At 47.9% G+C, this 27,670-nt stretch overlaps 1 protein-coding gene across 5 annotated transcripts in view; it reads right to left on the bottom strand.

The window, feature by feature from the left end:
* Slc2a9 (solute carrier family 2 member 9) overlaps positions 1-27,670 on the bottom strand; it is a 153,019-nt gene that overhangs the window by 13,472 nt on the left and 111,877 nt on the right. For all 5 annotated transcript variants that reach the window (XM_087909066.1, XM_087909067.1, XM_087909065.1 and 2 more), the window contains one exon: positions 2,871-2,998. In XM_087909066.1, the coding sequence (XP_087765192.1) occupies positions 2,871-2,998 (128 nt within the window). The remainder of the gene's footprint in view (positions 1-2,870; positions 2,999-27,670) is intronic.

Raw genomic sequence — 27,670 nt, 5'->3', positions numbered from 1 at the left:
AAGAACTTCCACTCCACCATCTGGCTGCCTAGTGACCTGGTACGTAGCTAATGCCTTGTGTGGTCATTGCTCTCACCATGACCTCCTCTTTGACAAGGAAGCCAATGGAATGGGCTGGGATAATTACACGGAAGGAAACTGAATATGAAACTTGAGCCCCGGACACACAGGACACTGTCAAACGAGGCGCAGCGCTGTGAAACCACTGGAGGGACGCGCAGATGAGAAACGATTTGCAAATCTGAGTGATGAGAAATCCAGATTCAGCTGGAGACCGCTCCAATGCATGCAAAAGTGTGTGAGCACACACACACACACACACACACACACACACACACACACACACACATACACACTCAACACAGAGTCCCTAGTTTTTTGGATAAATTATTCAACCTGAAGCAGACTTTTAGAATAGGGTCACCTGCCAGATAACAGTGGCCCCCTTTCTCTCCTTGTCTCACAAGTGAGGATTAAGAACTTGTGTTCAGGTTCTGTCTCTGACATGCTGAGCAGGGGTGACATTGGGAGTCTCTCAGAAGGGCTGCTGGAGACTGTACCTCCTGGAACTGACAGCGTTGAACGTTGAGATTTGCTGACATCTATGTTGAGCATAGATGTTTGCATGAATGTAACCTGTGGACGCGTCTCCCTCCTAGCCTAGCAGAATGGCATTAGGTCTGCAGTGTCTATAAGAGCTACTTTGCTCATTAGTGGTTTGTAAACAGAAAGCAAAGAAAACCAGCCTACAAATCACAATCCCAGAGAACCTAGACAACAATGAGGACTCTAAGAGAGAAATACATAGATCTAATCTACATGGGAAGTAGAAAAAGACAAGATCTCCTGAGTAAATTGGGAGCATGGGGACCTTGGGAGAGGATTGAAGGGGAGGGGAGTGGCAGGGAGGGGAGCAGAGAAAAATGTAGAGCTCAATAAAAATCAGTAAAAAAATAGAAAAAAAAAGAGATCTACTTTGCTCACCCCCGGATGTGTAGAAGACAGGTCTGCTTCACGGGCCCAGAGAGTGTACCCTGAGCCTGGGACGGCTCAGCTTTGAAGGAATGGGAGAGAGTCAGTCGGCAACCTGAAGTTCATTTCCTCCGTGTAATGGATATTTTACTGACCGCAGGCTCTGCCTGCTAGATTTTAACCAAATAGGAAAATCACACCGAAGGTATAGGGTCAATTGAAAAACTAGCTTGTGGCGCCCTGGCCGCAGCTGGAAAGGGGGCCCCAAGGAAGCGAGTGCTAAGCACAGGTCTCTCTGTCCTCCGTGGCCCCCGGAGGGACCAGTAGCACTGAGATGGAAAGTCACTGTTTAAATGCAGTCGAAGGTGACCTGGAGACTGGATGGAGCACCTGTTTTCCAGCTGCTGGGTTAAGGAGGCGGCAGCGCATGATAGACCAGAGCAAAGACAAGCGGGTCAGGGAGCTGGACTTGGTGGGCACTGGAGCCTGGGATAACCACCTCTTCCCTGGCCTCAGTGGACTTGTCTGTAGCTGAAGGCCATGGGATTTGACCTGGACACGGAAGCCACACATGGAGGCTGTGAAGAGAGGAACTGGTTTGCAGCTGTGAGAGAAGAAGCTGCCCCACAGGTCTACAGCTGTGCTGTGTCTGGGCGTGGTGAGAGAGGGACAGGGCCTTCTTGCTCCCCTGGCTGGTGCTAGGGTCACTGGGACGTGCTGGGCTGGCACTAAGCAGTGTTTGGAATAGTGCATCAGGGAGGATGATGGGATTGAAATGCCCTTTGGGGAGAGATGATAGGGGTGTGGTTGGAGGTATGTGATGTCGTCTCGCCCTCTCCAGGTTGATGCACCTGTGTCAAGGGCATCAGGGAGCCCTGGGTGTTGGAGTAGGGAAGTTTCACCTTCCAAGTGAATGCTGCTGGGCTCTGTCTCTGTGCACAACCTTTGCAAAGTCCTTGTCTTTTATGCTCTGACCTATGGATAACTTCGTGAGCTCACTCTCTACTCAGCCACCTCTTGCCTCACCCTGCTGCAGCTGTCTTGGCCCCTATATTGCTTCCCACCCAGGCCAAGTATGAACCAGCCTATTTGCACTGCTGTTAGGCTAGTCCGGACTTTGTACTTCCCAGACTCCCCTGCTCCTTACCTTTCTCATGTCTCTACTCCAGTACCACTGCCTTTGAGATGTCTTTGAGGAGCACCATACCCCCAACAGCCCACCTGCCACAGAAGCACGGCTCCAGCAGCCCATAAGCTTCAGAACCCCATCTCTAACAGTCCACAGGCTGGGGCTCACTTATTCTTATTTCCCCAAACACTGCAAACCCTAGTGAGTTTGCTCCTTCTTCTGAAACGTGTTGGCATTTTCCTACCAATCACTCACTGTCTTCTTTGGGATGCTCGGAGTGTATGTAGGACACACAGTCCAACATTTCTGTGAGGTTTGTCTGACACAGTGGTGAGCACACGGCAAGAGTGGCCTATAAGTCATAGGGTCAAGCAATAAGGAGGCAGCCCATAGCATATGGGACCAGTTCCTAGAAGGGATAGGAGGGAGGAGGGACAGAGAGGGAAAAGGGACAGAAGGGGAAAAGGGGTGAGAGGGAAAGACAGGAGGAAGGAGGGGGTGGGAGAGGAAGGTGGGATAGGGAGGAAAGAGGGACAAGAGGAAGGATATGAGGGAAGGACAGGAGGAAGAGAAGAGGATCTTCATCAAAGTACATATCCTTCCTTCCTCGGGACCATAGTATGAGTTGAGACAAAGAGAGAGGCAGGAGAGAGAGGGGTGGGGAGGGAGATGAAGAGAGAGACACCCATCAGAAAGCAACCAGACAAATTTCACCATGTCTCAGAGTCCCCAGGCAGTGTGAAGGCTGGAGGCCCCTTGTCAGGCATACCTGTATGAAGGGGAAAAGGAGCCCCACAGCGAAGTTGGAGAGCCAGTTGACTGTGCCTGCAACAGTGAAGGCCGCTGGCCGCTCTGACTGCTGGAAGAACTCGCCGGTCAGGATGAATGGGATCCCACCTGTGAGGGCACAGAACAAACCCTTAAGCAGACCTCACCCACCACATGGCCTCTATCGCTAGGTGCCGGACTGCCATGAAGTAAGGGTGCTGTCTCGGCAAGAGCAGCTGTATCTGCGGGAGGGAGGGTTGGAGCCTTAGCAGCCCTCGGCCCCAGAGACACAAACAGTTCCCTGACCCAGTTCATGGAAGACTGGGGCTCAGGCTGAGATCCAGCACAAACCCCATGCTGCATGGACATGTGTGATGCTTAAGGCAACAGACATCGATGAGATACCGATGCAGCTCCATCTAGAGTGGGATCGTCTTCCTATTCTTTCTAGGGCTAAGATACATTTAATGCACATGGTCTACTTGCTCTTGGCTTAACCTCACCACCCTGCATGTGCTTACAGCATTTGCATTAGCCTGACCTTAGACTCAGACTCAAACTAGAACACTTGCGGTTTAATTATGAAGCGCCACCCAAAAGGCTCATAGTTGGTTTGGCCCTAGCCGGTGGGTGTAATCATGAGATGTGACTGGTTCATGAGGGCTCCAACTTCATCAGTAGATTAATCCCTTGGTGGTGTTAGTTAGAGGAAGGGGAGGCATTCTCTGGAAATGGCTACATGCCATTGCTGGCCACCCCTCTCTCTCCCCTTCCTGTTTGTTATGGAGTGAGCCTCTCTGCATAATCAGTCATGACTGATGTCTCCATGGTGTCCTGCCTTTGCTAGAGGCATGTCCTAGAAAGATAGACATTATTGCTGGTCACCTTCTCTCTCTCTCTGCTTCCCATCTGTCACAGAGTGAGCAGCTCCGCCCATCAATCCTTCTTAGTCCTATACCTCATATCAGGCCCAGAAAACCCGCTGTGACCTGTAGACCCAAACCTCTGAAACTGTGATCCCACATCATCTTTTGAATGGATTCTTCCAGTAATTCACCAGAATGATGAAAAATACTAACATAACCCCTGATCCTTTGAGTCAACTGCCACAGGGCCACACCTAGAGGCCAGCACAGCCAGGCGGGTGAACACACAAGCCCACTTTGAAGAGTTATTGCAATGCAGGGTCAGTTGGAGACTGAGTGTGGAGCCAGACAGGGACATCAGCAGGAAGTAAGTAGCTGAGAACTCTGGTGAATGTGTGGGGTGGGGTGTTGTGGAATTCTTCTTTAACTTTTTAAAGTGTGTTCTATTGGTTTATGCTGAATTTATTTAACTATGTAAAGGTGTGTTGCATTTGTTTATGATGCATTTGCTTAACTATGTAAAGATGTGTTGCATTTGTTTAACCATGTAAAGATGTGTTGCATTTGTTTAACCAGGTAAAGACGTGTTGCATTTGTTTAACCATGTAAAGATGTGTTGCATTTGTTTATGCTGCATTTGTTTAACTATGTAAAGATGTGTTGCATTTGTTTAACTGTGTAAAGGTGTGTTGCATTTGTTTATGCTGTATTTGTTATCTATATAAAAATGCATTGCTATTTCATGCTGCCTGCCTAAGGCACCTGATTGGTCTAATGGTGAACAGCAAATAACTAAGCAGGAGAGGGATAGGTGGAGCTGGTGGGCAGAGAGAATAGGAGGAAAGATCTAGATATGAGAGAGAGAGAGAGAGAGAGAGAGAGAGAGAGAGAGAGAGAGAAGAAAAGAGAGAAGAGAATGAGGGAGAAAAAGAGGGAGACACCCAGGGCCAGCCAGTTAGGCAGCTGCCAGTCAGCCAAACCTGGAGTCAGACATACACAATGAAAGAAAGGTAAAAGCCATGAAGCAAAATGTAGATGAAAAAAAGCAGGTTAAAATAAGCTATAAGCTAGTGAGACAAGCATGAGATAAGGCAGAGCATTCATAACTAATAATCAGCTTCCATGTCGTGATTTGGGAGCTGGTTGGTGGCACAAAAGAAATCCTGCTACAGGGGTGGGAAACACTGGCAAGTGCTTCATGGCTCCCCGTGTCACCACGGAAGAGGAGAAATACTATCTTGGATTTGCATAGATCAATCATGCAGAGAAACAGCTTTCCACTTCCCACCGCCAATCAGCATGTTTTCGTTCTCACAGAGTTCATCATTCCAAAGTGATGCTCAGGCTGGAGCAATGCCCTTCAGAACTTCCTATCAGAGAAGGAAGCTGTTGACGTCTTGAGAAAAGGATCATGGGAGTTCAAACTGGCCCCACTCGTTCTCATTAAAGATGGGGTCTACTATGTTTTAATGGTGAGCTGTCAGGTAAGAAGCACAAAAGTCTATCAGAAAGAGCTCCCATCATATCTGGGGTGGAGTTCATCCTCCAGTAAACATGGGGGACAAAGGTTTTCATGGGTACTTACTTCTCAGGTGAACGCAAAAGAGAGGAAGTCTTGTAACAGACAACACTGAGCATTGGGTGGGGTGGGGTAGGGAACTCAACCTGGGAGGTACTGCAGTTAAAACTTAGCCTTGGTAGAGGGCCAGTTGAGACTGTCACATCCCATACTTAGGGCTTGGTCTTTAAGGCTGCAGAATGGATGGGTTTTGTTATTCACTCAATGAACAGAAATGACAGAGCCCCCACTAGAGGGCGCTTCTAGAGCTGGGTGCCCACAGCCTGGCTCTGAAGGGGCAGCACCTTCAGCCCTGAAAGCTTCTGTTATCTGGTTTCAGCCCAGGTCGCTGGAACAGATTCAGCATTAGCTGCATCTGCTACACTCCCCACCATCTTAGGATGTCTGTCCCACCTCCACTTGTCTGTGGCAGCCTTGCTGAAGCCTTGATTGGTTTTTCACAGGGCAGAAGGATGGGATCCCTTGTCCTGGAAGAAGGTTGGCCTAAGTCCTCACTGTAGGATGCATTTTCCCTGGACCTTCCCAGAACTTGGTAGGACCATGTTGGCTCTTCAACATACCTTCCATTCTGGCCAGGTGCCCACTGCTGCTGTCTCTGGGAATCTCCCCAAGGATGTTTCTGGTTTGAGTCCTTTCTGAGGAAGAACATCCTGGCTTTTCCAGGTCCCACTCTGCCCAAGACTGAAGCCCACACAGACTTGTTCTGTCCTGAGTTCCTGTTGACAGTTGGTTCATGTGCTGTGACACCCAGGGTGACCTACTGTCCCTGTTATACAGCAGAGTATCAGGGACCTTCTCAGGGTCAATCAAGTGGGCCTGATCACCCTGGTGGGATCTCAGCTTAATCAACTCCTAAATGATTAGAGAGGAAAGCAATCCAGCTCCGACTGATCCCAAGATGCCAAATTAGTCTACTTCAGGAAACACAGAGCAGACAGATGGAGGAGGGATGGATCAGGCAATTCATTTGGTGAGGGGCATGTCTGGGACCTGGGTGGGGCAGAGACTAACTGGCTGGAGACCAGCTGGCTGAAGAATGGACTTTTCCTCGGATTCTATAGCAGGCTGCTGTTGCTCGATGGCTCTAGGGTCTGCATGACGGGCCTGTCGTAAGAGTCAAACCTCTGCCTGTCTTTGCTAAGGGCAGGATGTATGGGAAGCTCTCCAGAGGCTGCCTGATGGTAAGGAGGCGGCATTTTGGTGGTCACCTGATGGCAGAAACACCAAGTGATCTGTCTTCCACTCAGATATTTTGTGTGTGTAAGGGGGTGGGTGAGTATTATACAAGCATGTTCAGAGGCAGGTGTGGTGGGTATCTGTCTCAGACAAGACACTGATGAGGGCATAGAGACATCATCTTGGGTCCTACAGAGCAGAGAGGAGACTGGAACCCGAGTGCAGAGGACTTTCCCTGGGTTCTTCTGAGTCAAAGTGAATATCTTACCTGAAATACTATCTACGATGTACTGACAGTCGCAGCAAGCTGCCTATGTAGTTACAGTAATTCATTTTCCTGTCCCCAAGACCCTGTCTAAGTAGACAGTATCATCTCAGATCACAGGAGAGGACACGGAGGCACAGAAGAGTGAGCCTCCAAAGGTGGTTCTAGGCGCCTGTGGCAGAGCTAGCATTGGGGGCTCCTTCTCAGTGCCAGGCTGAGGCTGAGCGAGGATGCTCAGAAGGGAGCCGAGTGCTGGACAGTGGGGCGGGATGTGGGCAGAGGAAGGCAAAGGTCAATAAAGATCACAGCAGGCTCTGCGCTCCTCCCCCACCCCGCTCTCCTCTAACTCCTCCCACAGGCCAGACAGCTTGTCTTCCTCCTCCAGGCATCTCCCCGCAGCTTTTCCAGCCTGTGCTGTAGGTGTCAGGCTGGGACAGGGTTGGAGATGTCAGAGAGTGCACTGCAGCGGGGCCACATTGACAGCCTGGGTTAGCTGAGACCAGGCACCTGCCCTTTGCTAGGTCAGCTCTCCAGACCCGGAGACTGAGCCCTATGGGTGAGAAGCAGAAAGTTTCCCTGAGCTCTAAACTGGCAGCTGCAGGGTTGGACCCATTCCAGGCCAGACCCAGGAAGATGTTTTTTTCCTGCCGGTTTTCTTTTTGCTGTGCTGGTGTTGGAACCCAGAGACTTGTGCATACTGGGAAGCACTTGACCTCTGAGGGACTCACAGCCCTTCTCTTCCTGGTTCTTGAAAGGTGGTGCTAGGATCCTCAGGGAGGCCCCTTCGGCCTCTAGCTCTCTTCTCCTCAGAAATCCCCTCTCTCGATTTTCTTCTCCCAGACCAACAGCCTGCAAACCACCCCCATCCTAACTTCTTTGTCCATCATTCCTGGCTCTGGCGTTGGTGGCATCATCTTCTGTGCACCCACAGTGCTTTGTACACCTGCTGGCTCCACCCATCTAGCAGGTGGGGAAGACCTTCTGCCTGGGAGTTGGCCATTTACTTATCTGTAGGTCTGGGCTGCCTGCAGATCTTCTATGGTGATTTGAATGAAAATGGCTCTCATAGGTTCATGGTGAGTGGTACTCTTTGGAGGTGTAGTATAGCCTTGTTGGAATAGGTGTGGTGTTGCTGTGTGAAGGGGGTCACCGGAGGTGGACTTTGAGGTTTGAGATGCTCAAGCCAGGCTCAGTGTCTCACTCTTCCTTTCTGCTGCCTGAAGAATGCTCAACCGTCTTCAGTACCATGTCTGCTCTCACCATGCTTCCCATCATGACAATAATGAACTAACCCTCTGAGCTGTAAGTCAGCCCCAAAGAAATATTAAATGTTGTCCTTGGAAGAGTTGCTGTGGTCATGGCATCGCTTCACAGCAAGAGGACGGCTAACTAAGCTACCTTCCTGTGAACTCCATCTGCTCCTCAGGAACTCTGTTAGGATGCACAGGAACCCCTGATGAGCTCACTTAGGATGTACAGCCCCGCTCTTACCATCACTCTGTCATTCTTCATTTCATTACCTGGTGTTCTCACCCCCCATTTCTTAAAAGTTAGGTCTATAGTCAGGCTATTTAGCTGCACTGTGACTAGCTGCTCCACAGGACTGGGCTGGATGTCTGACCCTCGTGTGCAGACAGATGCCATAAAATACAGATGTGCAGGAGAAGTAGAATCCTCTTGAAAGAAGGGGCCAGGTGGCTTCATGGCTTCCCGAGCTTTGGTTCCCCCTGCTCAGAGCAGTGACAGTTTAAGAACTGAGAAGGGAGGAGATGTAGTGAGTTGGAGGAAGGCAAACACGGTGTGCCCACGAGAGTGATCACACTGGAGACTGTCACCACTTGTCCCAAGGCAGCTGCCATAGCACGGGGGGCAGACAGACAGAACGGGCTTCCTGAGTTTCCACATGACACACATGTCTTTGCTACCTGTGTCTTTCTCCCAATTCCTCACTGTTCCCAGGACCCATTTCACCTGTGTGCTGAGGAAAGGGTAAGAAGAGGCTGCAGCCACATGGGTGGTTGAATGGGGCAGGGTGGGAACTGAAGTGGGTGGCTCAGAACCCTAAGTTCTTCCCCACTTCATGTGGCCTCTATGGGAAGATTGCCTTTAATCTTTAAGGGTCAGGTTATGATGCCTAAAATCTCCCTAAGGTATGGTGACAAACAGCTGTAATCTCACAACATGAAAGAAAGGTAGAGGCAGGAGAATCAAGAATTTAAGGTTATTCTTGGATACCATAATGAACTTGAGGCTAGCCTGGGCTACATGAGACCTTGTCTCAAAAAATTATAAATATAAATGTGTGTGTGTGTGTGTGTGTTTGTTCATATGTGCATGAATGTGTACGTTTGTATGTGTGCCTGTATAAATGTGTGTGCATGCATGTGTGTGTGTGCATATGTGTATATGTAAAAGAGGAAGTAAGCACAGTCTTCTGATTCCGACCACTTTGCTCCCAGTGTAGGGACTGGTAACAGCTCCTTTGCTTACCTCTGAGCTGCCTGAATTGAGCGAGCCTTCCCTCAGACGAACAGAAAACAATGGTCAGAATATGAATGCAGTGGGCCGCTTTTGCCTTATTTTAGCAGCTGATTTTTTGACACATTAGAGAAATGAATCATTATCATGTAATTGCTTCTCATTTGCAAAGGTGCAAATTAAAACAAGGCCAGTGTTGACGCCCGAGGCCTCCAAGAGTCTGCTCATTAAAGCCGTGAAAGCAGCTGTGGAGCGGAGGGGAGGCCTCCTCCTGACCTGTTTCTACCACCTCCTCAGCTTGTGAGGTACTAACAAGCTGAGGCAGATAAAGGGCAATGCCTCACTTCCTGTCTCAAGGAACTCGAGTTTCTTGTGAAAGAGACAACACAAATAAAGGATGTAGTACCGTGCCAGAATGTACTAACTGGGCAATGAAGATGCTGGAGATGAAAATGGGGAGGGTGCTGATGATGACAGCAGGAAAAACGGTAACAAGGATGGTATTGGAGATGTTGGGGCGTTGTAGAATATTAGTAAGGTGTGTTCCATTTGTTTATGTGGTAGAACATTTGTTTAAAGATGCAAAGGCGTGTTGCGTTCTTTTAGGTCACATTTGTTTAACTCTGTGAGGCTGTTACTTTACCTACCTAAAACACCTGGTGGTCTAATAAAATCTAAATGGCCAATAGCAAAGCAGGAGAAAAGATAGGTAGGGCTGGCAGGCACAGTGAATAAATAGAAGGAGAAAAGGAGAGATAGGGGACAGCCCCCCTAAAAGAAAAAGAGAAAAAAAAACAACCATTAACATTGGGAATTAGATTATTGTGTCTCTCCCCATTTGTACATTGAAAGCCTAATGGTATCAATGCAATGGCATTAAGAGGTGAGAATCTGGGAGGTGATTGAACCATGAAGGCAAAATCCTCATGAATAAGATTAATAACTTCAAAACTGAGACCCCAGAAACAGTACCTTCTCTTTATGCCATGTGATTACAGAGCAAGAAGACGCTATCTATGACTATGTAGTTGATCTTCATCAGACACCAAGTCTGCCAGTGCCTGATTTTGGACTTCCGACCCCTGGAACTGTGAGATGCTTGCTCTTTAAGTTGCCCCAAATATAGTGTTTTGTTAGGGAGGCCAAAGCAGAAGAAGAGGCCTTGCTGCTGACCACGGCAGCGAGGATAATAGTGACGGTGACGATGATGGTAATGATAGTGGTTGTTATAGTGATGGTGATGATGATGGTGGTTATAGTGCTGGTGATGATGGTGGTGGTTATAGTGATGGTGGTGATGGTGATGATGATGGTGGTTAGAGTGATGGTGGTGATGATGGTGGTTATAGTGCTGGTGATGATGATGGTGGTTACAGTGATGGTGATGATGGTGGTTATAGTGATGGTGATGATGATGGTGGTTATAGTGATGGTGATGATGATGGTGTTTACAGTGATGGTGATGATGATGGTGGTTATAGTGATGGTGGTGATGGTGATGATGATGGTGGTTATAGTGATGGTGGTGATGGTGATGATGATGGTGGTTAGAGTGATGGTGGTGATGGTGGTTATAGTCTGGTGATGATGGTGGTGGTTATAGTGCTGGTGATGATAGTGGTGGTTATAGTGATGGTGGTGATGGTGATGATGATGGTGGTTAGAGTGATGGTGGTGATGATGGTGGTTATAGTGCTGGTGATGATAGTGGTGGTTATAGTGATGGTGGTGATGGTGATGATGATGGTGGTTAGAGTGATGGTGGTGATGATGGTGGTTACAGTGATGGTGGTGATGATGATGGTTACAGTGATGGTGATGATGATGGTGGTTAGAGTGATGGTGGTGATGATGGTGGTTACAGTGATGGTGGTGATGATGATGGTTACAGTGATGGTGATGATGATGGTGGTTATAGTGATGGTGATGATGGTGGTTATAGTGATGGTGATGGAGATGGTTATAGCGATGGTGGTGATGGTGATGATGGTGGTTATAGTGATGGTGATGATGATGGTGGTTATAGTGATGGTGGTGATGATGGTGGTTATAGCATTGGTGATGATGGTGATGATGATGGTGGCTACAGTGATGGTGGTGATGATGGTGGTTAGAGTGATGGTGGTGATGGTGCTTACAAAAGTGCTAATGATCATCACCATTATGACACTGGTGGTAATGTTATGTTGAAGTTGATGATCATCACCATGGTTATGGTGATAGTGATGATGGTAATGGTGGTAGAAGTCATGGTGAGAGTGGTGATTGTGGTAATAGTGAACATGGTGATGATGGTGATAATTGTCTAGTTTTTGTGCTCCTCTAAGATGTTAGTTTTTCCTGTTGAGCACCGAGAATAGCATTTTGCAGCCACCTCAATACTAGATGTTGATACATCCAGCAGCAAATTACTCAAGATTTCTTTGGCTATTTAGGATCTGTTGTGCTTCCGTATGAATTGTCCAGTTGTTTTTGTATTTATGGGCAGAATTCCAGTAGAATTTTGATGAGGACTGCACTGAGTCTGCAGATTGACCTTCAGGAACTGACCTCTCAAAAGATATGAATTCTTCTACATGTGAGCATCTTCTGTTGTCTCCTTCAGTGTCTCACAGAGCTGACCGCTTTCATTGGACAGGTCCTTCAGCTCTTAGGCCAGGTTTATTCCTAGAGTTTTTGAGGTTATTGCTAATAAGATTGCTTTCCTGATTCCTTTCCCTGTATGTTCATAATTGGTACATAGATAAGCCTCTGATTTTTTTGTATTGACTTCTATTACTTTTTGAAAAAGTGTTCATCAGAATCAAGAGTGTTCCCATAAAGTCTTTTACTCAAAATACCATTTTTCATCCTTTTATTTTCCATTTCTTTGTATCCTTGGCAACGATGGTTCTTAAAGATAGAAATTAGTTGAAACTTGCTTTTTAATCTTTCTATCCATCCATTCATCCATCTAACCAACGAGTCTATACTTTTTAACTGAGGACTTAGACTGTTAACATTTAAATTTTTTTAGTTGAAAAACACATGCTAATTTCTCCCTTGTTAATTTTAGAAATGTTCTAGTATACTGAGTCAATGATCTTTGGTACTATTCTATTTTTCATTTTTTAAATTCATTCCTCCAGTGAAATTTGTTCTTTCCTTAGCTCTTAGGATTATATAACACTTTCTTTCTCTTCTGCATGTAGTACGGCTTTGAGTACCTTCTGAAGTTGGCTTAGTGATCATAAATTGCCAAAGTTAGTGCAAATCAAGGAAGTCTTTTTTTTGTACTTTGGATTTAAGGTAAATTTTACTGGGTATATAGTCTTGATAGGTAGTGTACTTGTCAGGACTTGAAACACATCAGTCTGTGTTCTTCAGCCAAAGGGTCTGCGCTCAGCAGTCTGCAGTCATCCTAACAGGTCTGACTTCTCTCTTACAGTTCTCCATATTGCCTCCCGTTTCTATATATTAATTTCTTTCCTTCAGTTTGAACATGTTCTGCTATAACATCTTTGAGTTCATTATACTTTTTATCTGTATTTTGGTTTCTTCTTCTATATGGCAGATTCATAGGTTTGGTGTCTTAAATATTATTTCTTCTTTCTTTCTTTCTTTCTTTCTTTCTTTCTTTCTATCTTTCTTTCCTCTTCTTTTTTTCCTTTCTTTTCTTTTCTTTTGTTTGGGGGAGGGTTTTTTTGTGTAATGTTGGAACCTGTTCTGGAACTCGCCCTGTAGACCAGGCTGACCTCAAACTCACAGGGATCCACTTGCCTCTGCCTCCCAAGTTCTGGGATTAAAGGTGTGCACCACCACTTCACGGCAAGATTTGATATCTTAATTGTGTCCCATGGTTCCTTAATTCGTGATTGTTCTCTTCATTGCTATCTCAGTGTCCCAGCTCCTCACCTTTTCTTCAACCCGTTTAAGTTGCCCTGTGCCTGGTTTAGTCTCCCAGGGGTGTTTTCCACTGTGTCTGTGATTTACCGAGCATTTCAGTACCAAGAACAAGTCTTCTTGTTGTTAGAATAGGCCAGAGGTCTTTACGCAAGGAACTTTCTTACTTTTTGTTACCAGACAAACTCCTAAATGCAACCCTGTGTGTCTCTATAGGCAGAGGGACATCTGGGGCACAGAGACAATGGCCATGAAAGGCCAGAGGCAGAGATCACAGAGATGAAACAGACACAGAGAAAGAATAAAGGGAAAGGAGGGGAAGAAGTGCAGGGGGAGAATAGAGAGGGAAGAGAGGGGGGAGGAGGGAGAGAAGAAGGGAAAGAGAGAAAGAAGAGAAGGGAAAGGAAGAGGAAGAAGAGGGAAAGAAACACACACAGACACACAGACACACACACACACACACACACACACACACAGAGAGAGAGAGAGAGAGAGAGAGAGAGAACCTCTAGAGGAGGATATCCTCCTCAACCTTGATCTTGGGCCTTGGGCCTCTGGCTTTAAAACTTTGGGAATACATTTCTATTATTTGAACCCACCAATCTGTAGTAGCTTGTTACAGCAGCCACAGTAAATGAATGCGTTCTGGCCATCTGTCGCGTGTCAGTGGAGATAGAAAAGACGGACAAATTTTTTTGTTGGATTTTCAGGGTTAGCCCAAATCACAGTTTGGAGAAAGACAGTTGTTGTGGGACCTATGGGGAGTTCTGGAAGCTGAGAGTTGTCACTGACTCTGAGGACTAAGAACAGTTCTGGGAACTTCCAAAATGTCTGTTAAACTTTGAGAGCTGACAGGACCTGGTGGTGCATCTCTGAGATCTCAGCACTAGGGAGTCAGAGGCAAGAGGCTCATGAGTTTGAGGTCAGCAAGACCCTCTGTCAGGGTTCTCTAGAGGAACAGAACTTTTAGAATGAATCTATGAATCTCAATCTTTCTCTTTCTCTCCCCCTTCCTTCCTCCACCCCCTCTATCCATCTATCCATCCATCCATCCATCCATCCATCCATCCATCCATCCACCCACCCATCTATGTATGAAGAGGCTTTATTAAAATGGTTTACAGGTGGTCCAGCTAGTTCAACAATGGCTGTCTATCAATGGATAGAATTCAGCAGTTGTTCAGTCCACAAGACTGGGCTGTCTCAGCTGGTTTTCAGTAAGTACATGCCTGCATCCGAAAGAAGTGGACTCTAAGCTTTAGAGTCTAAATCTAACGAAGGAATGGACTTGCCAGTAGGAAGAAAGCAGGTAAAGTAAACTTCCTTCTTCCTTGTCCTTTATACATGGACGGCCGCCAGGAGAAGGCGTGACCTGGATTAAAGGTAGATCTTCCCACTACAAAAGATCTGGATTAGAAGTGAATCTTCCAAATTCAAATGATTTAATTAAGAAAAATAATCTTGGAGGGAGAGACTGGGAGGAGGTGAGGGAGGGCAAACTGCAGTCAGGAAGGAACATAAGAGAGAAGAATAAAAAAGAAGAAAATTCTGTACAGGTGTAACCAGTCACTTTGTTAATTAGCTAATTCCAGATGTAGTGAAATTGACAACCAAGAATAACCATCACACTATTTCAAACAAGCAAGACAAACAAACAAAAAACAAACAAAAAATCCCCACCCACAGGCCAGCCTGGGTCCTCAAGATCCTGCTGGCAGGAAGACATTCATGGGCCCACCCAGCACCCAAGGGTCCCATTATGATGAACAAGTATGTGGTAGAGAAATGGAACAGAAAGAGAAGCGGAATGACTCATGGGCTTGCAAAGTGGCAGAATAGAAGAAGTGAAGGCAGCGAGGAGTAGGCTGATGGGTGAGGCCTGCCGGTCCCCTGGCACCATGGTGATGCCCAGGCCATGGGAGCTGCCAAGGACCACAGCCTGGGTCTGTGTGACCCTCATGGCCCATGTTACCACCAAAGGTCACAAGGATGTCCAGTGTCTGGGCTACCACTGGTGATTGTGTAGGTGTCCCAAAGCCATGCTGCCACCGAGCCACGCTGATCTGGGTGGTTTGGGCTGCCACCCAGGGCCAAGGTATCCTCCAGGCCTGAGCTGCTGCCGAGGGCCTTGTCTGGGTCTCTGACCCTACAGCCATGTCTGGGTCTCTGACCCTACAGCAGTCAGGGTCTAAGTCGATATCTGTGGCTCCTGTTGTGACTAAGGGCCCAGGGACCACACAGTTCTGAGTGGCATGCACTGCTGTCTGGTGCCATGATGATGTTCAGGCAAGGGCTGCAGCTGGGGACCATGTCTGGGTCCAGCTAGGGTCTGTTTTATATCCATGGCTCCTGTTGCTATGAGGGCCATGTGGATTCCTGGGGCCTGGGTTGCCACCTGGGGCCATATTGGTGTCTGAGGGCCACCGGGGCCATGGTAATATCTGGTTTGGGCTGCTGCAAAGGACCATGTCTGGGTCTATGGTCTTGTAGCTGAAATCTGTGTTGAACCATGTAACCACCATGGCCCATGTAGATGCTCAGGGTCATGTCAGTCGCCTGAGTCCAGGCTGTTGACTGAGGGCCATGCTGCAGCCAGGACCATGCAGATCTGAGTGGCTTGCCTGTGCTGCTGCCCGATGCTATTGTGATGCTGGGGCCTGAACTGCAGCTGGGGACCATGTCTGGGTCTGTGGCCCTGCTCTGTATTGGTGTCCAAGGTTCCTATTACCATTGAAGGCCATGCAAATATTAAGGGTGATGCTAGTGTCCAAAAGTCATGTTGCCACTGAGTCTGTCAACATTTGAGTGGTCTGCACTGCTCTCTGGGACAATGGTGACATCCAGATCTGTATGCTTGCCAAGGATCATGTCTGGGTCCGTGGTCCTACTGTAGCTGGGTCTGTGTTAAAATCCGAGGCCCGTATTGCCATCAAAAATTACATGGAAGCCCAGGGTCATGGCCTCAACCTATGGCTCTGTTGGTGTCTGAGAGACCATGCTGCTACTAGAACCATTTTTATCTGAATGGCCTGTGCTTCCAGCAAGAACCAGGATGTCGCCCATAGCAAAGCTGCTTCCGAGGGCCATGTCTGTGGTCCTGCTGCAGCTTTGGTCTGTGTTGATATCTGTGACCTGTGTCACCTCAGGGGTCATAGGAACCATGCGAGATGAAATCAGAGGGCTATGCTGAGCCAGCCCTGCTCTAGGCTGGTCCTGAGATAGCTGGCCCTGCCCCTCGCTGGACACTGCAGCAAAAGGTCTGGTCTCGACCCTTATGGGACAGTTGTATCCCCTGTCGGGATACAGCTCGGGAGAGACGGCACCACCTCTCACCATGGGCAGGGAAAACTAAAGATGGCATGAGTGTAGGAGAGCCAGCTTCACCCTTCACCTGATGGGGGCAGCCCCAGTGGCCTGGACTAACTAGCTCAGTTACCGCCAGGTCCACAGACAGGCCTGAGATTGACCCACTCTAACATCTACCCCAACCAGGACCTGCTGGAGCTCCTAGGAAAGGACTGAGATGTGTATCTCCAGCACTCAGGGTAGCTGCCGGATATCTGAGAGGAGTGTTGGTAAGGATCCAGTGATGATGGTGGACCGGAAACCGGAGGCCTTGAACCCGACCAATGACTCACTGCAAAGGACAGTTGCAAGGAAAGCTGATTGGACAAAAGGGTCTACCATATGACATACCAAGGCTTCCAACACCACCAGGACGAATGAAGAGGTATTAAAGAGGAGGAAAAGATGGAGCCAAGAATTTTGTTTTGGTTTGTTTTTTTTAATCTTTTGGGAAGATGCTTCAGGGGTGAGGGGAGGGTGTGGAGGGACAGGGAGATGAGTGAAAATAGGGTGCATGATGTGAAATTCCTAAAAATTTAGTAAAAGAAATTATGCAAAATAACCAAAAAAAAAAAAACAAACCCCCATCAATCAATCCATCAATCACTCCAGCTTAGCCACTGGAACTTAGAGCGTTTTTTTTTTTTTTTGAAAGGAAACTGCTTGTGATTTCTTCTAAAGACAAGCCTTTCTGAAGAGAGCTTGGCAGAAAATCATAAGGCACACAGCCGTGTGTTCCTACTCAAGTAGCAGACAGAAAGCTCCCTAATTAACTCTACCCATGGCTGTGGGGAAAGATAAGAAGGAAAAAGGAGCAGTGAGAGACTCAAGGGAGAAAGGGTATGGGATGGGGAGGGGGCGATCGGGCTCAGAGTCGGGCACATTCTGGCTGTGCCCCGTCTTCATTGCATGCGGTGTGGACTAAGCAAGGCTCCCTAGAGCTCACATACTCATCAGAAGTAGGAACGAAAGTCCCCTTTGCAGAGGTGCTGTGGGCCTAGGGATGCACATGGCAATGCTCCTGGTGGAGCAGGAGCTCAACTGTAGGAAGTTAATGGGAACTTTGAAAGCTCCCTGCCCTTCCTAGACAAGTAGTGGAGCATGCGCTGTACCCTCACTGAGCAGCCTGCTCCATGCCTCTGTCACACTGGATGGTGGAGTCTCTTATTCCCAAGGGCTACCTGTTCTGTGCCTATAGTTGCCTGAGTTGACAAAGTGCTTTCCTGCCATCACAGGGGTCAGATTAGTTTCCTGTGCTGCTGTAACAAATGAAGACAAATGTGGTCTCTTAATAAAACAGGAAGTTATCGTCCCAGACCTGGATGCTGGGAGCCTGGGATTGGGCAGTGCCTTGTTCACGCCAAAGGCTCTGGGGGAGAATCTGCTCTGTGCATCTTGGAGCACTCCTTCTTGGTGACTCCTGGTCTTTTTTGTTCCTCCGATGAGGCTAATCACATCCCAAGAGCCTTAACTACCTGTTTGCAAAGGTCTTATTTCTAGGCAACATTGCATTCCAAGGGCCCAAGGAGACATGAGTCTTGGCAGATGTTATTCGATCTACCAGAAGAGAGGAACACGTTGTGGTTGAACTATGAAGTGTCTCCTACCTACGGAACTCATGTGTTGAATAGTTGGTCCCCAAATGGCAGCGCTCTCTCTGTCTCTGTCTCTCTGTCTCTCTCTCTGTCTGTGTGTGTGTGTGTGTGTGTAACTTAATGTAGGACCTCACTGGAGGATGTAGGTCTCACTGAGTGTGCCTTGAAGGTTATATACTTCGTCTCAGTGTCCCCCCCCCCCCCCCCCGCCGCCCCGCCGCCACTTCCTGTTTGACCTGAGGTGAACAGCCTCTTTCTGATCAGTCCTACGACTCTGACCTTCTAGCCTACCAGTGTCCTGGCATTGAGGAAACGAAGAACTGGAAACCCTGAGTTAAACTTAATCTTTCCTCCTTGACGTCACTCATGTTGAGCGTTTGGTCAGAGCCACTTAGCATCTGATTAGACAGAGCATGAGCCTGGCAGTATGCTAACTTGAGCAACTTGTGGGTGTCATCATCTGTGGGGATCCCAAGGCCCCAGACCTCCTGTGCTAACAGGGAACAAGAAGTCATGTCTCTATGGTTGTCTGAGATGTTGGAAGGAGGCAGTTTTAACAGTGTGACCGGCACTGGCAGATCTGGGGACAGGGTCCGGGGGCTTCCAGATTCAGGGGAGTAGCTTTGGCTGGGCTCGTTGCTTAGCAACAGTGTGGAGATACTGTTCTTAGGCCATTGGGGCCTGAGGGTAGTAGTAGTGTTCAGCCCTAAAGAGGGAACTCAAGGGTGGCCATTTAACTAGAAGCACTTCATCTGGTCACACCCCTTCTTCTCACAGAGAGGGAAACTGAGACCCAAAGAAAGTCGAGGCTTTGCCTAAGTCCCTGTAGAGTCTGGTCCAGTTGCAGCAAACTTGTAAGAGTTCAGAGACCATTGTTCTTGAGCCCACAGCCACGGGCCAGTAGGGACAGCAACTCTATGTCTTGGCTAGGGATTAGGGCTCAGGAGTAATCAGTGAAGGTTGCAGGGTCAGCTCGAGGTCAACTAACCCAAAGTCAAGGAAGGAAAATGCATTTTGGAAGAAAATGCATTAGTGAAAGACCAGGTGTAGCATGTGAGTGTTTCTTGGGATTGGAGCCTCTGAGGGTCAAGCTCTTGTTTTCCAAACTGAGGAATCAAATAAAAAAAATGTGTGGGCAATGCAAATCCTGTTTCTTGTTACATGTTTATCTCTGATAGACCACATAGTGCTGCAGAGAAAGGAACAATGAATTCTTATCATGTAGGAACCGCATCCTGCCATCCATGCCTTCTCTCTCCCAGGTAACCTTTGACTACAGCAGCGAAATGAAGCAGAAAGGGAAATGCAGAATTCCCTCTTCAGACAGAGGAGCAACCTCACACAGATGTGTAAAATCCCTGAGACCTCTTCATTCTATGCCACAGGGTTCTGAAGACAAGGAAATACTGAAAGCAAGTATGCTACATTCTGGAAGGCGTTCATCTATGCCTTCTGCCTTCCGATGGTGTGGTCTTGACTCGTGATGAAGGTTCTTGTCAACCCAAGACTTTGCTTTACTCACCACTCAGGGATAGAGGGCTTCATCCTGGGGATCACAGTTATGTGCCAGGGGACAAGACATTTATGGCTACAGCATTGCCCTGTGTTCTCCCCACAGTTTTCTGTCTGCCTGAGCCATCACAGACAAGTTCTGTAACCTCCAGCCCTGATCAGGGAGAATATGATCTTGAATTATCTCACAAGACTGACTGAAGAGTAAGTATGCTATTTACCTAAAGAATCTGGCGAAATTCCATTACACAAAATATTTATTGACTCTTACTTCTTACATTATCATGTTCTGGTGTGGAATGTCCTTCTGTCTATGTGTTGCTATTATTGGTTAATAAAGAAGCTGCTTTCAGCCAATGGTTTAACATAATATATATCTGGAAGAGATATATATATATAGAGAGAGAGAGTAGGGGGAGTTGGGGAGAAGTCATGTAGCCCTACTAGAGACAGACATGCCAGAACCTTGCCACAGCCACATGGTGATACACAGATTAATGGAGATGGGTTAGTTTAGGATATAAGAGCTAGCCAATAAGAAGACAGAACTAATAGGCCAAGGAGTGATATAAGTAATGCAGTTTCTGTTTATTTCATGGTCTGGGCAGCCAGGAATGAACAAACAGCCTCCACCAACAATGTTCATTATGACCATATCTAGCTGCTGAGTTGGGATGTATTTTTCTCGTATAGAATGGTCATGTTTTAAAGTTTTCTTCTATGGATATGGGCTGAATCATGTCCTCAAATGCTGTGTTGATGTCTACCTCTGGTACCTGTGACAGTGGCCCTGTTTAGAAGGAGGGTCTATGTCATGCTGAGCCCATGGTGAAGTCAAGTGTAGCTGGCACCTGCTCATTGGTGTCCTTGTGAGGATAAGGATTAGGAGGCACCATGGAGACCTGTCACAGTTAAGGAGTACTGAGGATAATGGCGACCCACATGGGGCATGGCAGGCCAGTGGGGTCTTCTTTCTGACAGCCTTGTGGGGAGTGTGCCCCTGACTGCACCTCTACACCTAGGTCTATGACTTCTATTTCAGCCACCCAGTTTGTGGCAAACTGTTCTGACAGCCATGGCAGTGGATACAACCACTTTGCACAAGGAGACAATAAGAGTTCTGAACAGAAATAGAACCATGAGGAAACTTGATGGTGTTTTAAAACTAGAAAGCATGGAGGGATGTTGAAGTTATGTGCTATGGTTTATGTGTTGAGTGACCTTTAAAGAGTCCAAGTCTTAAAGTCTTCATTTCTTTTGCTTTTTTGTTTTGTTTTGGTTATTTTTTTTTAAGACAGGGTTTCTCTGGGTAGTTTTGGTGCTTGCCCTAGAACTTACTCTGTAGACCAGGCTGGCCTTGAACTCACAGAGATCTACCTACCTCTGCCTCTCAAGTGCTGGGATTAAAGGCATGTACCACCACCTCCCAGCTAAAGTCTTCATTCTTAATAGCACATGGGAATGGTAGAAGCCTCAAGGTGGTATTGCATGGCAGGTTCTCTGACCGTGGAGGCTTGGCCCTTGGCAGGTGATACAATTAGCTTTGCTCTGCCAAGTGCTCTTTTTGTGACACACTGCCTCATTCCAGGACCTATGCACCCAACCCATCACAGACCTGTGGTGGTTCGAATGCAAATGGACCCCATAGCCTTAAAGGGAGTGGCATGATTGGAGGTGTGGCCTTGTTGGAGGAAATGTGTCCCTGGGGGTGGGCTTTGTGGTTTTAGAAGCTCAAGTCTCTCTCTCTCTCTCTCTCTCTCTCTCTCTCTCTCTCTCTCTTTCTTTCTCTCTCTCTCTCTCTCTCTTTTCCTGTTGTCTGCTGAACCAAATGTAGAATTCTCAACTCCTTCTCCAGCACTGTGTCTGCTTGCATGCTGCCACGCTTCCCGCCATGATGATAATTAACTAAACCCCTGAACTGTAAGCCAGCCCCAATCAAATGTTTTCCTTTATAAGCGTTGTTGTGGTCATGATGTCTCTACACAGCAAGGAAACCCTAGCTAAGACAGACCAGAACCTCCCAAACTATGAGTCAAAATAACCTCTTTCTGTTTTTAAGTTGGTTGTCTTAAGCAATGTGTTGAGTAATGACTAACATGGGTGGCAAATCTAGACCTACCAAGGAAGAGAGTCTCAGCAAGGCATTGTCTAGCCATGGTGGCTGTGGGCTTGTCTGTGGGGTACCTCTTGAGTACACTAAGGTGGGCAAACATGCCCACAGTGGGGCAGTGCCACTCCCTAGACAGATTCCCTGTATACTGCATATGTGTAGAGAGGTGCTGACTAACAAACATGAATGCTCTCATTTCTCTCTGCTCCTGACTGTAGCTGTGACTACCTGCTTCAAGCTCCTGCCTTAGCTTCCCTGAAGTCATAGATTTTAACCTGGAATGGTAAGCTAGATAAACCTTTCTCATTCAAAGTCACTATTGCCAGGAGATTTTACCACCGCAATAGAAACAAGACTAAAACATCAATTTCACTCTGAGCTAGGTTCCTTTTCTCAACCTCCTGCCCTGAGCCCTTGCTCTGTCATCTCATTCCCTAATCTGGGTCCCTATGCACTGAGAATATGGGTCTTGTACTCCAGTTGGTCGCTAGGATCTTGGAGAAACTCATTGACAGGTCTGTGACATCAGGGCACTCAGGGCTTGAAGGGAGACAGCTCCTGCAAGGCAGCCACTCTGCGTCGCTACACAGCCTCCCTCCAGGCTACAGTCCTACCATGTGTTTTCCCACATGTTGGGTGGTCTTGAGGATGGGACTGCTTCCCACTGTAGCTGGTCCTGGGGCCTCTGTCTCTTGCTAAGTCTTCTTGCCCTCAGATCTGAGGAGACCATTCACACAATAGTCCTGTAAGTCTTCCTTGCCTGGGGACATCTTCTACCAGGCCCTGGGGCAGCGACAACTTTACATTGAATCTTAGTATTCACAGGATGTAGAAGGCTGTGGCACAGGGACCTCCCTCCAAGTCCCTGTGTGGTCATGGGCTTGAGGCTGAATTTCCATTTCTCGAAGGGGGCTTCTATTAATAACACATGCTGGCGACTGCAGAGGTTAAGCCTCACCTTGGTAGAAATTCATTGACATGTCCTTAGCAATGGCAGCTAATTTTGTATTATGTGGGTTTATCTTTCAAGAATCATGACCGCATATTGGTTTGGTGTCAGGATGTGGCTTAGTTTATGATTCTGGTTGCATGAGTGTATATGTACCTGCTTTTCTATCCAATAATTTATGCTTAGTCTCAAAGACTAGAATTTAATTTCCCTGTCACTCTGCTTTAGACATTATTTTCTCAGGGGACTGAGTCTCCCGATTTGAATTTCATCTAAGCTGCTTAGTTCAGTTGTGAGGAGCCCAAAACCATGCATGGGAGTCTGCCCATCTGTCTCTCTTTCCCTCTCTCTTTCTCCTTCTCTCTGCCCCTCACTTGTGTGCTCCCTCTCTCCCTCCCTCCCTCCCTCCCTCCCTCCCTCCCTCCCTCCCTCCCTCCCTCCCTCCCTCAGTCTCTCATTTGTTCCTACACCTGCTCATTTTCCATCATGCAGGGTTATCTGGAGCCATGCACACACTAGCCACTCTACAAGGAGACTCATATTTATTGGCTCTTAACCTAGTGGTGCTGGAATCTATTGGCAGGGCCAGAGTTCTTGTTCTGCTCTTTAACCCAAAACGAGATGCTTGAGGCCATGTAGCTGCTGGTTGAATTTTAACCCAGAGTGGTTGACGTCATCAACACAGCCTCCCATCTATCTACTGCTTCATGGCATAGGTCAGAGCCTAGACCTGACCCATTGCGAGATCCTGGAGCCAGCCTCACAGACACACAGAACTGGGGATAATGTATGAACAACGTTCAGATGAGTCTAGAATACTAGTCACGAAGCACCCATTAGTCATGACCTCACCCTTCTCTGGAAACCCCTTGAAAAGTGGTTAATGCCCGGTTTGACTCCACAAGGGCTCCCCAGGTCGGGAATAGCACCTTCCTCTTCCTTCTCTGTCCATACTATGAGGGCACAGCTAGTACTCTTTCTCCTGTTTCAGTTACCTCTGTCTCCATCTCCTTATTCTAGATGCTCCTATGGGATCTACGAGAGCTCGTCTGAGACGTTAGGACCTCTGTGGAACTCTGGCCTATGTAACCGGAGGGCTCCTGTTTCTGTCCTTCACCCAGGCCTCAGGTCATGTTTTCCTGCAGGAAAGGCTCCACGGGGCCAGGGCATTATGACAAGTAGAGGGGACCCCTTTTCACACCAGATGTGTGCTAAGTAGGTACCTGGTACATTCTATTGGGCCCACTTCATCATCTGGAGCTCTCATTGCCATCCTAATTCCTACCCTCAAAGACCATCCTGCATCTGGGTACCTCTCTCCTCCCCGCTAAGCCCACATTCCCTTGCAGGTGTCAGGCCCTCATGACAGCCTTCAGACTGGAAATGAAGTGTCGAGATCTTCTGTCCTTCAAAGCAAGACTTTCAACTGCCTCGTTTATGGGATTCTCTGAGCAGCCTTTGGGCTGTGCACACATAAAATATGTAGCAGGAAACTGCTGCCCTTGTGTTCTTTTGTTCTGTCTAATTTCAATTCCCTGTCAGGTCTCCTTAAATTGATTGCCCAGGACAGCTGTCTGGGGAAAACTATGGTGTTCCCTCCTCCTGGGAGGGTAATTCCAGATGGTCCCTGGCTTGCTGTCATTTCCTTATGGGGAGGCCACATTTGAGGGGGATTCTCAGCCATTTGTCCCTCAACATCCTCATTACTCTCTGTCCTAGAGAGCTCCTCCTGGGATGGACTTTGCCCTGAAGGCTTCGCTATGTGGCAAAGCTCTCGCAGACTGGACCTCCCTGAGATAGGTAATCTCCCTGAGGCCTTGGGCTGGGCACTGTCACTGTGAGTGACATTGGTCCTAGAGGCAGCCCATCTAGTGGCTGAGATCATCCCTTGCTGCAGAGGCATGGCTGCTGAGTGAACACAGGGTGTGGGGATGAAGGGTTAGGACTGAAAGCTTATCTGTACTTGGAGGGTGCAGGTGACTCCCCTGGAGGGGAGCCTGGGCACCAATGTGGAGCTGAGTGTTTCACACCCTGAGATGTGAAAGCTCTCCCATCAACACCAAGTGCTATGACTTGGGGGATCTGAATTTAAGAGCCCAAGGCCCGTCCCTGACTTCTGAGTGGAGATGATGCCCGAAGCAGGAACCGATGGAAGCTATGAAGATCAGCATTCTGCAGAGTCACCTCCAGCTGAGAGGGTCTGTCAGAGGGACAGGGTGACAGAACTGGGTCCTGTGGAGGTGTATGCAGGGTAGATTTGCGAAGATGGAGGTTAACCTTAACCTGGGAAGAAGGAAGTGGAAGCCCCCTCCTCATATCCAGAATCCTCTGTGTGGGCCTCTTTTCCTCTGAGTATTTAAAATATATTTTTTGGTACATTTATGGATGCATGTGTGGGTGCATATGTGGAGGTCAGAGGGCAACTTGTGGGGGTTGGTTCTCTCCTTCTACCATGCGGGTCCCAGGGACCTAACTCACATCCTTAGGCTTGGTGGTAAACGCCTTTAGCCACTGAGCCATCCAAGAAGTTATTAACCTTGTAGGCCATCTTAGGGTGGACCTAATTCTACTCTAGTTACAGCAAACAGCCAAGGCTCATCAGCTACGTATGTATCATGGGTCTTAGGACAAGATGGTGACGGTCCAAACCCGTCCTTTCTCAGCTCTGTGAGACAGGCATCAATCTGAACTGCTTTCCTTTCAGTCTGTAAACTGAGGATAAGACTAGTTTGGAAGGAAAGAACTTGGCGGCTCACCTCTAACCCATTTTCTATTCCTGGGATAGGAAGAGTGAAGCCAAAAGGAAACAGAAGACCTGGTCATTTCTCTCAACAGGCCAATCCCAGCTCAGGATGGCACTGATGAGCAGGAAGGCAAGAGAGCATCCTGTAGGTTCAGTGCTGATAGTGGGAGGCCCCCTGGGCTAGTATCAGTAGGTAGCCCAGGGGGCCCACAGGTGAGATCAGGGGCCGCTCTTGGTCATCAGTAGTAGGAGACATGGAGGTCTTTGTGCTCACAGATAAACACTAGGGAAACCAGAAATGTTAAACACGAGGGTTGTCTCTTCAGAGGGAGAGATGTTTCTGCCTAGAAGGCTGGGAAGGGAGGTGATTAATGACTTGCTGACCTCAGTGCTGCCTGTATGGCCAGGCCTCATGGGCTCCCACAGATTTTAATGTTTATTTCGGTCAATCTATAGCTATCTTCTCTCTGTCTCCAGACCCTTACCATGAAGCTCGTTTACAATAAGCCTGCTGTCTCAGTTATCTATATAATCTATAGAGCCTAGCTTTATGGATGATGTCATTTGTGCTTTACAAGAGCTTTGATGCAACCATAGGATTGTGTTAATCATCACCAAGAAACGTTTTTCCAAATTGTGCTGTGCCCAAATATGCCTGAAATTAACCACCCGGTGTCAGACTCTTGAAGTTTGGATGAACACTGGTTACTGAGTCCTGCTGAATGGGGCTTCCTTCTTGCCTCATATGTGTTGACACTCTGCTGGGCGTGGGTGCTTGCAGAGACCCCCACAACCAATGTGAAATGAAGTGACGTCCTGTGTAAGTGACTGGACAACAGCTGCCCGTCTCTCCTGGAGGCCTCGTGTGCTACGTGTGGACCCAGGAGCACCGTCAGATGGCAGAGAAAGGCTGTGCAGCTGTCTTGGCATACTAATTACATTCCCACGGTATTTTTGTGAGAGTCTAAGCGTTTAGACCCAGGGCCTCGCACACAGCATGCTCTCTGTAGATGCTGCTGTCCATGCCTCAAATCTGCAGGTTGCTGCAGCTTGGACTGGTGTTTCTCCTCCTGGCAGTACACTGCCCTGCCAGGTAGGTACCTGTCTTACTTAGGGTTTCTATTGCTGTGATAAAACACCATGATCAAAAGCAACTTGGGGAGGACAGTATTAATTTCACCTTACAGATCTAAGACCACCTTCTATCAAGTCAGGACAGGAACCTGGAGGCAGGAGCTGATGCAGAGACCATGGAGGAGCGCTGCTTACTGGCTTGCTCCTTATGGTTTGCTCAGCCTGCTTCCTTATAGCACCCAAGACCAGCAGCCCACGGGAGGCCATTCCCACGGTGGGATGGGTTCTCCCACATCAATTATCAATCAAGAAAATACACCACGGCTTATCCACAGGTCAATGTGGTGGAGGGTATTTTCTCAATTGAGATCCCCTCTTCCAAAATGACTGTAGCTTGTGTCAAGAGGACACGAATCTAGCCTGCACAATGCCTCCCTTGTCCTTCAGCCATTCTGAATACTCCACCTTCATGGTGGGGGTATATGTGCATGTGTTGGTGTGCCCGGTGTTGCCCTGACCATTTCACGGCCCCTCTGCCATATTATCACAGTTCTCTGATACTTGGGTTGGGGACAAATGCTTTCCATCCAACAGTCACAAAGAGGCACCAATGGTGGTTGACAATAAGCAACACTAGATGAGACAGAAGTTTAATTCCATTTGTTTTGCTAGAAATCTAACAGGCACCATGGCTGATTTGTGAGATCCTGGGATCACCTTGCACACCAGGAAATATATGACTAACTGAGCTATGGCCCCACCATTTAGTCTTTCCATCAACATAGAGAAAAAGCAAAGCAAGGCTATGAACATCCTCTCGGGGAGAGAGTGTGCAACCGTGTTGGATGGTGCCCTGCCACTCAGCACCAATCTGAGGGAGGCTCTAGCTGGACATGGTCACAAGGCCAGGAATATGGCAAGGCTTTCAAGAATACTCCATCCTCCAGAAGGGAAACTGAGGCACAACAAGACGAACAAACTTTCCCAGTTCATGCGCGGCTAGGGAGTGGTAGAACTGGGTTCACTGGGGTTCTGCTCATCCTGGCTACAGTCAGCAGACACTGTACAATGTGGTGGGTAGGGGCTGGGTCTGCAGCTGGGGAGTTCTGCTACCAAGTGACAGTGACCTTCCTTAGACTGCCAGGAACCCCGTGGGAGTTTACTCTCAAGCTCTTCCAGTGCAGCTGATCAGGACTGACTCATGCATCCTAGGCACCATCATCAGTG

The sequence above is a fragment of the Myodes glareolus genome, chromosome 8, assembly GCF_982192425.1.
Source record: "Myodes glareolus chromosome 8, mMyoGla1.1, whole genome shotgun sequence".
Taxonomy (NCBI): Eukaryota; Metazoa; Chordata; class Mammalia; order Rodentia; family Cricetidae; genus Myodes; species Myodes glareolus.
The sequence above is the reverse complement of the archived record's forward strand: the minus strand, read 5'-3'. Positions and strand labels throughout refer to the sequence as shown.